The sequence below is a fragment of the Crocodylus porosus genome, unplaced genomic scaffold (assembly GCF_001723895.1).
Source record: "Crocodylus porosus isolate Cpor-Errol unplaced genomic scaffold, CroPor_comp1, whole genome shotgun sequence".
Classification (NCBI taxonomy): Eukaryota; Metazoa; Chordata; order Crocodylia; family Crocodylidae; genus Crocodylus; species Crocodylus porosus.
The window spans coordinates 582,145-592,175 of NW_017728919.1; the positions used below are offsets into that span (position 1 = coordinate 582,145).

The 10,031-nt window shown below is 53.7% G+C and overlaps 2 protein-coding genes across 4 annotated transcripts in view; one reads left to right on the forward strand and one right to left on the reverse strand.

Annotated features, from left to right (window-relative positions):
* The window catches only part of ARHGAP45 (Rho GTPase activating protein 45), a 30,037-nt gene extending 25,905 nt beyond the window's left edge, over window positions 1-4,132 (forward strand). For both annotated transcript variants that reach the window (XM_019538257.1, XM_019538256.1), the window contains exons 22-23: window positions 495-597; window positions 1,040-4,132. In XM_019538257.1, coding sequence (XP_019393802.1) covers window positions 495-597; window positions 1,040-1,473 — 537 coding nt within the window. In that variant the 3' untranslated portion in view covers window positions 1,474-4,132. The remainder of the gene's footprint in view (window positions 1-494; window positions 598-1,039) is intronic.
* A 1,387-nt stretch (window positions 4,133-5,519) lies between these two features.
* Window positions 5,520-9,420, reverse strand: POLR2E (RNA polymerase II subunit E). Of its 2 annotated transcripts, none has more exons than XM_019538258.1 (8): window positions 9,282-9,420; window positions 8,913-9,087; window positions 8,664-8,779; window positions 7,208-7,288; window positions 6,895-6,977; window positions 6,640-6,718; window positions 6,437-6,517; window positions 5,520-5,783 (listed from the first exon to the last, which is right to left on the reverse strand). In XM_019538258.1, the coding sequence occupies exons 1-7, from the start codon at window positions 9,336-9,338 to the stop codon at window positions 6,452-6,454; spliced, it is 657 nt and encodes a 218-aa protein (XP_019393803.1). In that variant the 5' UTR covers window positions 9,339-9,420; the 3' UTR covers window positions 5,520-5,783; window positions 6,437-6,451. The 2 variants fall into 2 exon arrangements, with proteins under 2 accessions (XP_019393803.1, XP_019393804.1); XM_019538259.1 differs by having other exon boundaries at window positions 6,895-6,953; window positions 9,282-9,409.
* Between the last annotated feature and the right edge of the window lie 611 nt (window positions 9,421-10,031).

Below are 10,031 nucleotides of genomic sequence, written 5' to 3' on the forward strand. Positions count from 1 at the left end.
GCGTCTGGCTTGGGACCAGCCGTACCTTGAATATCAGACTTGGATCCAGGATCCAACCAGCTGCCTCATTTGGTCTCTCGCGGCCCCGGTGTCGATGCAAGCTGCTCCCTTCAGCATTGAAAAGTACCACTGGGAGGGTTATTTCCATCGCAGCAGCATGCACAGGCCCCAGCCAGTATTGGGGAACGCAGGCCAGGCACCTCCCAAATGTGCCGCCTTCACAGGGCTACTGAAACCTGCCCCTTTCCCTGAGCAGCCTCGTGGCACCCATGCTCAGCTTACATGGGTTCCTCGTTGCAGCGGCCATGCAGTCCAAATCAATAAGCCCATAAGGACGGTGAGGCGCAGAGAGACAAATATCTTTTCTTCCTCTGAATGGGAGTTTGGGAGCCATTTCGCACAGAGGCAGGAGACTTCCCCCCTACACACATGACCTGCCCTACTTAAACTGCCCCTTCTTACCTCCCACCATTTACCCTTTCCTTGCCTCCCAGGACAATGCAGTTTCACTGGCTGCAGCTCCGCAAGGCAGCAGCCCCTACCTCGAACTGCCCTCGGAGAAGGGGGATTCTGATTACAACGCGGACTTGTACGGAGGTGAGTGCAAGCCATAGGCAGCCCCGGTCCTGCAACCCCCGCATACAGAAGCAGCTCATGCTGCTTCAGCCTGTGCTATATCTGTCCTGCCGTAAGTCCCCAATCCCACCGATCTGCATCTTTCATTGGTGGAGGTGGGCTTGTTACATTGCCCAGCACAGACCTGCCATCACTGGTCTTGGCTTGACCCCTCACCCCAGTTCTCCTAGGCACAGGCTCAGCTGGGCTCTCACTTCTATCACTCGTTTGAGCTGCATGCTTTTGATGTTACGGGGAAAAACCTCACTAGGACCCACTGTAGCCAACGGGGCCCAGGGCCAAAGGCTCACCTTTATGGGCGGAAAAACAGAAATCCACAGGCAGGGAGAGGCTCCATTGCACCAAGGTCTTGCTACTCCCACAGCCTTGGGCAGGGGCATGATCAATTGTGTGTCCCCCCTAGAAACCGCCGATCGCTCCCTAGACTCCGACTCCGAGCTGGAAGAGGGCGGGGAGCCGCTGGCCCCGGGTGAGGACGCCCCCCAGCACCTGCTGGCGACGCAAGGTAGCGAGACGAGCGCGGACGAGGCTCACTCCTGCGACGACCTGAGCGAGGGGCAGCGGAGCAGGACCTGTAGCACGGGCCAGTGGGACGCAGATTGTGCTGCCTCTCGCCAGCGCGGCTCACCGGGGGAAGAGCAGAGCGACCCGGAAGAGGACTCCGGGCCGGAGAGGGAGGGTGGCGCGAGACCGCTCTCTGACTATAACACAAACCAGTCCAACAACAAGCCGCCGGCCCGTTGCAGCCTGGGGCACGGGCTCCTGCCCACCATTCGGCTACGGGACGGCAAGCTGGTTGTGAGGTCGGCCAGCGAGCGGCAGCCCAGATTTGTCTAGGCCGCCAAGCTAAAGCCATGCGATAGACACCGGGGGAGGGCAGATGAGCAGGAGCTCCCCACCGGCAGCTAAGCCACAGGCATGGCTGCGTACAGTCAGGGAAGAGAAGGGGCTACGGCAGAGCTGTGCCTCAGGCAGCTCACAAGGGTTTTGTATGCTGGCTGCAGACCAAATGACTGAAACGTCCATACAAAACCCCCGAGGCACTTGACTTTCTGCAGGACTTTGCCAGAGCTGCAGGTGGACAACTGCATCCAAGCAGGATATCCTCTTGCAAGGAGCCCCGCGGAGGTTTATATTATCTTGCTACACTGGACCGCAAAGAGATCGTGACTTGGCTGTACCCATCTGGACTGCCAGAGGGGGTTTCTTGTCTTCCTGTTCCCCAACCCCATGCCTTTATTTAAACTGTTCTGTGAGGAAAGAGCTATTCAAGTACCTGACCCACCTACATCACTGCAGTTGCCACAGGAGGCGCTGGGAGAGACTGCCAATAACACAGCCGACCAGACTGCAAAGGAAGAAGCTGAAGGGACAACCTGCTGGGAGAGACCACTGCCTCCTTCCCACTCACCAAGACAACAAGAGTTAGCATTTTGTATTTATGCAGCATCTAGGATCCTTCATCATTCAGTACAGCAGCCCTGTGCACCAGGCAAGGTGGCAGAGGACAGACACCAGGCCACACAGCACCATGAGGAGCAGAGACAGCTCTGGACAAACTTATACTCCAGCTTCTCGGAGAGGGCTTCCAAGCCTCCGAAGTTGGTCCACTCAAAAGCAATCGAGGTCCCAGAAACTATCCGGCCTCAGGCTGGCTTGGTAGAAGTGCCACGTCCCCTCTTGCCTGGCTTTGGCAGGACATGGACTGTGGGACCAACTGGAGCAGACATCCACATCTCAGCTACAAGTGAACTGCAGGAATCCTGGCACTTCCTGGCAACACAGGAGATAAACACCAACGTGCCTTTTTGCTCTCCACTGAAAAGTTTGCCCATTGCTTTTATTTATGGGCATTCTCTGCCTGTCCAGAGCACAGGAGCTGTAAGCTGTTCATAACTCAGAGCTGGGAGTTACCCGAGGGGGTCACTGCCAGTCACACGGTCCGTGGGGCAGTTTCTGAGAGCGCCCAGGCACTGTTTAGTCCTTTGCATAGTTTCTTCTAATCTCAAATGGTCCAAAAGAGACTTGAAGTGTGGCTTCGCTATGGAAGAAAGGGTGGCTACAGCTCTGCGAAAATCCCAGATGTGGGCACTGCCACTCCTGCAGGACCCTGCACTGAAGTTGGGCGACTTGCTCTCTTGTCCTAAGCCTAGGGCTGCCACAGCTGGCAGGGAGCACTGGCACCTTCCAGCAGAGAAGACACTGGAGCGTCCAACACCGCTGCTCATGTTAAAACACAGCCCAAAGACGGCTCTGCAGGGAAGGAGCAGCAGAAACCAGAATGGGACGAGCTCTAAACAACAGAGCTGAAAGCAGTTTCCTTTGAGTTGCTGCACCAATGGCTTCTGCTTTCTTCTGGCAAGCACGGGGAGTAGCACAGCACAGGCAAGGGAGCAGGGAGTCTGCTACCCAGCCTCAGAGCCCTCTCAAAGCAATAGGCCAGTGTATGATGTGGGAAACCAGAGAACGGAGGTCGCCCCTGCAGCCTTTCCGTCTGCTGCACGCTAGCTTCAAGCAGAGCCCCCTGCTGCAATTTTGCCTCCTGTCAGTTTGAAGCCGACAGGCTGACCAGGTCTTCATCAGCTTGTCTGTCTGCCCCCATTGATAAGAGGCCACAGCCCGAGGCTAGTTAGGAGACATACCCATGCAAAGCCGTTTTGAAACTCAACCAGTCACACCCCTTCAGCAGCCAACGGGGTTAGCAAAGATAACTCCTGCCCCTTCATGCAGAACAGGCTTTGCCATTAGAGGTCACTACACGCTGCTAAATGCATTAGGTAGAGAGCACAGCTGGAAAGAGAAAGGAGTTTGACCCATTTTGAAGCCAGTCAAGCTCAGCATGTGAACTCTGTCCCTTCACTGGAAAGAAATGGCCAGTCCAAGTCATCCTTGGGCTGGCTACGCTACAGCAGCAGCAGGCTGAAGATGTACTGAAGGAACAGCTACCTCAGGGGTTTGGGGTGGGATAAATACTTCTATGTTGTGGAGAGCAGAGAAGAGATCCAGACAAGTAGAAAGAGCTCATGGATGTGACAGCCAGAGCTCTCTGACTTGTTTGAGCAAAGCCCAGCAGGATAATGCAGCTCTTTAATGACAGGAGGTGGAGGTAAAGAGGTACACAGAATACAGCACATAGAAGAGATGGAGCTGGAAAGACGAGCAAGAATCCTTGCCGCATATTTCATCAACAGGAGAGCTGAATATAAAACAGGTTGTTTCCATAGCAGAAGTCAGGACTATTCACCAGCTCGCTGTGCTACCAGTAAGTGGCAGTACTGTGCGTGTCTGCAAGGATGAATGGGTGAATGCGAGAGGGAGTGGATGGGCCGCGATGCCTAGGTCTTCTGTTCTGAGGGCTCTGGTTGTGCTTGGTATTAAAAACCATCACCCTTATTTGTATATAGGTTTAGCCCAGCACAGAGCAGCATCGTGTGGCTTGTGCTTTCTACCAAGTCACCTGCTTCAGTGAAATAAAGTGTTTGAATGAGTGTATGCACCAAGTCTCAGCCTCCCTTTTTTAACCTCATGCTGCTGCAGGGCCAAGGAGAGACAAGCACTGCCCTCCTCCAAGGCAGTTCTGTTAGGCAGCAGAATCCCAGTACCCACCTTGTAGCAAGGCAGTGGGATGCCCCCTTTCAGTCGGGAGTAGTCACGGTCCACTGGTTACAAAAGAACTGGGAGCCACAGCTCCTGAACCGCATGGCCCAAAACTACACCAGCCTCCTGTGGGACCTTAACCAGGTTTCTCCATCACACATCAGTCCCCACCTGGCTATAAAGGACACAAAAGGAAGGGCAGCAGCACATCAATCAGTGGGAGAGGTGGCTTAGATCAGGGGTGGGCAAAAATGCAGCCCGTGGGCCAGATGTGGCCTGCCAGGCCATTCTACCTGGGCCACAGGGCCCCTAAAAAAATTTAGAAAATTTGTATTCATCTGCCCCTGGCTGCCTGTCACATGGCCCTTGCTGGCTTGCCAAAACTCAGTAAGCGGCCCTCCACCAAAAGTAACTACCTGCCCCGCCTTAGATTTACAGGGATAGAAACTTTTAGAGAGGGGGTTCAAAGTAATTTGGAATAGTTTTAGATTCTTAACAGCATTCACAGGCATTTATACGCATCCATTTTCGTTCTCCAATGCACCAGATATCCGGCGCACTGGAGCAGACTTGATTAATTGAGCCTGCTCCACACACAAGCTGATGCGCACTGTGCTGCAGCATGTACAGTTGTACAAGCAGCAGAATACGCTTCAGTGCACAGAAAGTGGTGATGGTGCGCTTCTGAACTAAAATACCTTCGATTTGCTTTAGTTCAAAAGCATGCTGCCATTTTCTCAGCGCTGACGTGCATTTCGCCACTTATACAACTAGCTGCGGCACAGTGCCAGGCACTTTTAAAAGCACCCAGTGCTGCAGCACAAGCATGTGCACAAATGCCCCATGTGTCCAATCCTCATCCCACTGCCAAATCTAACTGCAACACAAAGCAAGTTCACCACCCCGAGAGGGAAGAGGGACAGACCATTTCTACATCAGAGGCTGGAAAAAGATGGAGATCCCATCCAGCAAGGCAGGCCATCAGCTCCCCAGCAGCACATATCAAGCAGTGTGCTTAGCACAGCTTGGATATTAACCTGCTCCCAATCTCTGCTGCAGAGAGGCATCCCACTCCAACAGTAGGTCTGAGGGGTGTTGCCACAAATAAAGAGACCACCATGTGGGTGATGACAGCCGGGAGGCTCTACAGCTCAGCGCTGCGGGACAAGATTTCACTGCAGTCCTCAGTAGTTGTTTCCGAGATAGAAAGGGAGAAACACGGAGAGTGACCCCAAGCAACTCTTCTGTAGGGCTGATTGGAAAGAAACAGTACCAGAGAGACATGCCCACAGTGAAAGCCTTTATTAAAATCCTACTAAATTAAATAGTCATGGTTATCTGACCTTTGATCCAACCAGGCAACTTCCAGGACAGTCAGATGAGAGCAAGGGAAGAGCTAAAAAAAGCCCAGATTTCCACCAGAGAACTCTTATGTGTGTATTTTGACAAGTTCAAGGACTTGCTTGGGCTTGTCTGTCCCTTTTACATACATCTGTAAAGCGGCGCTGGAGAAGGTGTTTGCTGGATGCCACTGCATTCTTCTTCCAAACCTGAAAGAAAGAGAATCTGGCATTTCTCTCAAGAGAAACAGCAGCATTTGGAACATCTCACTCCTGCCTCCGTTCAGCTTCGGCAGACACTTGGTGCTCTACACCCACCCCAAGGCACCTCACACTTGTCCCTCAATATCCACAACCTGTTAAACTTCCCATTGTAAGATGGAGGACAAGACCAATCAGGTCCCATCTGGTCCATCCTTGTCACTGCAGAATTGTTCCATATAGTGCAGGGTCGCCATCTTTGCCCCAGGCTGGATCCAGACCACAGGGCTCAAATTGGGTAGTGGCAGGGGTTCAGTGGCAGCAGAGCCAAGTCCCCATTGGACAAGCAAGGACAGTGTCAACAGCCTTTGCTCACCCTCCTGCTGCCAAGGATAGTACCTAGTGGGGCTCAGGCCCCACTCCTGCCAGGGAGCCCAGTGAGCCTGAAGGAACAGCTCTGCAGGTCAGATCCAGCCCACAGCCATATGTCTGACATCCCTGATGCAGTGTATTGTTCAGGGTTTTGTCCAGGCTTCCCACATCACTTCCTAGGGAGGTTAGCACAGGGGTACCTCAGAGGAGTTACAGCATGGATGTACAACATGGTCTGAGATGGGCACGTAGCCAGCCCCTCTGTAAGCAGAGATGCAGTTTCATCTTACCTGACACCCTGCACGCTACTGCACCAGTCGGTAGGTGATGTATCGACCTGCTGTCTCACTAGGCCGTATGATCTTGACCACCTATGAAGGAAATGAAAGCAACCAATGGGCACAGAAGGCCAGCACCAAATTTCACTAGGTAGGACTTCAGGGGCTTTGCCTACCTACCATCCCCTGGTACCACCCTACCTCAAAATCCTTACCTGCCCTCGCTTTATCCCAAAGTATCTGGCCACAGGATCTCCAGCCTGTATCCTTGGGAGCTGGTTCTCTCTCAGCTTACTGAGCAACACAGTGAAGGAAAGATCACCAGTTGGGTAAACCAGCTGGGCCTGCTGCCTGCTCTGCAGGCCCAGAGCAAATAAAAGCACTACTGTATATACCATGAGTGACTGTTTCCAGCACAAAGCACATCTGTGCTGGCAGGGGTTCAGGGAGGCTCAGAAACAAAAGGATACTATCTGGCTAGCAGCTCAGTGACTTCTTCCTTTGTCATGACCACATGCTCTGGAACTAGCTGCAAGTACAGAAGCAGGGCAATCTCAATAACCCAAGGGGGGGAAAGAGAGAAAGAACACATGCAAACGAGTGCAAGAACCATTGTTTCGTGTAGTGACCAGTGTTAGGAACAGACTAGAATAGCTATTAAATGCAATGCCAGCACCCAACAGCACAAAAGCACGCTGCTCCAAGGGACTGACGCCCCAGACAGCTCCAGGATGTGACTCACCATGCCCAGCTCACACTGATGTACCCAGGCACTGGACTCACCTCATGTTCAGTGATGTTAATCAGCAGCTCTTGCTGGAGGAACTGCTCCAAGATGTACTTGGGGGCCATGTCTACCAGGGACTAAAAAAGAGAAGAAGAGAGAGACTGAACATCAGCATGGGCCAGCAAGCCCAGCACACCAGACTGAGCTGGTCCTGGCTTTATTCAGACTGGGGCAAGAGTATGCCATTCCCACCATATTGCCTTCACTACTTCAAGGGCATGCCAGGTATGGATAACAGACCACCCCACCAGCAGCACACAGGTAAGCACCACTTCCCCCATCACAGCCTGACATTTGCCCACTTCTTCCCTTGCTATAGCCTTCTCCTCCCTACTACTCTATTCACTCCTTGAATCACTCCTACCCTCCTCACTTCTTCCGTCCCTCTTGGGCTGCAATGCCGGGATAAGGGAATGAGTCTCATTCTCTCTCAAATCTTCCTGGGCCCACTACTGCGGTATCTGGGCAATAACGCACTTCATTGCCTACAGCTTCACTGACACGAAGTTAAGAGCAGTATCTTGTACCTTCCAGAATACAAAGTTTGTTCAAGTCAAACTCCCGAGGGGTAGGAAAGAGACTGAGTTGCAGGAGTACAACCTTGGCATGTTCCCTAGGTATTTCTAGCGAGCTGAATCAAGAACTCCTCACACAGCTGATCTGTAACACCAAGATCATCTCTGCAGCATACTAAGCAAGACCCATGGAGAGCACTGCAGTAACTGCCGATACAGTCGAGCAGCCTACACTGAATCCAAAGGGTATTTGTGCCCAGCGGGGCTCTTCCAAGGACCAGACTAGAGCACAGCCGTGTGACAGGAGTCCATCTCTACTGCACACTCCCCTAAACTCCTCTGGGGCCAGGATATCATATATGTTTGCATGGACTCCTCCACACCCAGAAGAAGGTGCTTCTTTGTTTGTTTGCTTCTTAAAAGGAAATTCACAGGAGCCACTTCCTCAGACAACTGCAAACCCCAGCCTCTGATGCTTGTTATGTGTGGTGAGGCCGTGGTGCAGCAAGTGCCTTTCAGAACACGCAGGCTTTAAAAACAAAAAAAGCAAAGCTCAACCCTACCCCGTAGGGCAGAGATTGGCAACATTTTTGGGCAGTGCTGAAAACACCCCCGACTTCCAACTTGTAAGATGCTGGTGTGCCGGGGCGGATGGCAGGGGAGCTACAAGGGGCCCAATCCTTGCTGTTGCCATGTAGCCCCAGCCCCTTGCCCACTGTCCACCCAGAGGCCAAGCAAAATGCCTTCCAGCACTACCCTCTTGCAACCGCGCCCTGCTACAGCCTGCGTATCAGACTCCGATCTAGGCCTCTCAAGTAACAGTCGCCGCTTTTACGGCAGCTGACGAGCTCCGAGAGGTCAACGCAAAGGAGCCCTGACCCCGGTGCACCAGCCACCAAGAGCCCGAATACTGCCGGCCCACGGGGCAGTCGTGTACCTGCTTTGCGGACGGCGTCATGCCCTGCTGCACCACGATCAGGGCTCTGGTGATGTTCTCTTCCTGCATCCTCTGGCAGTACAACTTGATGGTCTTTATCCCGACCTTGGGCTCCTCTGAGGAAAAAAAATCGGGCAAGGAAGCATTTAAGAGAAAGGTCTGTGTCCTTTACGAGAGCGCACATCCCTCTGTTAGGTTTCTAAAAGCTTTCTCCAAAGAAGCGACAGGCCTGGACCCGACCCAACTCACCGGGGAAGAAGACGAACATCTGATCCGTGGGATCGTCGTTGTGCGCCACCAGCACCGTCAGGTCAGCGCGCCTCGGCCTCCCCTCGCTGGGCTTGTCGCCATACTGCCCTTTGAACTCGTCCAGCGTCTGGTCCAACTCGTCCTGGGTCACCAGGTAGCCACGGTCGTGGCAGAGCTGCGGGGAGTGGGCACCATGAGCTCGAAAAGGGGGGGAGGGAACTAAGGCACAGCAACGACAGGGAAACTGAGGCACAGGGATGGCAGGCGTAAGGGAAACTGAGGCACAAGGAGCCGGTCGGGAAACAGGCACAGGGATGGTAGGGGAAACTGAGGCACGAGGAGGCGACGACGGCGGCAGGCCCGGCCCACCTGCATGATGGTCTTGCGGATCTTCCACAAGCGGTACGTCTCCTCCTCGTCGTCCATGCTGCCCCGCGGGCCGCACTGCGCAGGCGCCGCCGCTCAGGCCCCCGCGTTGTCGCCTGCCCGAGACCGCGGGGAACCCTAGGCCTCTCGGCTCACGCCAGGCGGCATTGATGGCGCGCCGGATGGACACCTACGCCAGCGTCTGAGGGGTCCTTAGGAACAAAGGCTCCTGGGAGATGTAGTTCTCCCATAACAGAGCTCTCCACCGCGCCTTGCAGAAGACCCTTGAAATAATCCCTGCGGAGCGCCCCTTTCTACAGCCGGGTCAGTTTTATCCCTTGCATCCGGGGCTGCTCGAATCTGAATGCGCGAGTCACCCGCTAAGTGCATCATATCTGTAACATGTCGCCAGGGCCTGGGGTCCCTCGCGGCAGCTGTCAGACCTGGGGGATTCTCCAGCCCAGCTCCTCCATCCTCCCTTCAGCTGGATAAGCAACCCCACCAGCGCAGCTTGAGGGTTTTGGGAAGGGGGCTGCCTCTGGGGAGGCGCACCAATCCCGTAAGACACCACATCTCTCTCCTTTAAAAATATACACCAGAAGATTCAGGAAAACTCCAGAGACTGTGGGCTATGTTCATTTGGTTTAAGATGAAGATAAAAAGAAATATCACTTTATTGAAAGGATGCCCATCTCCTAAAAGAAGAAAGAAAGTGGGTGGAAAGGGGGCTGTTACCCTTCTTTACTGACCTCA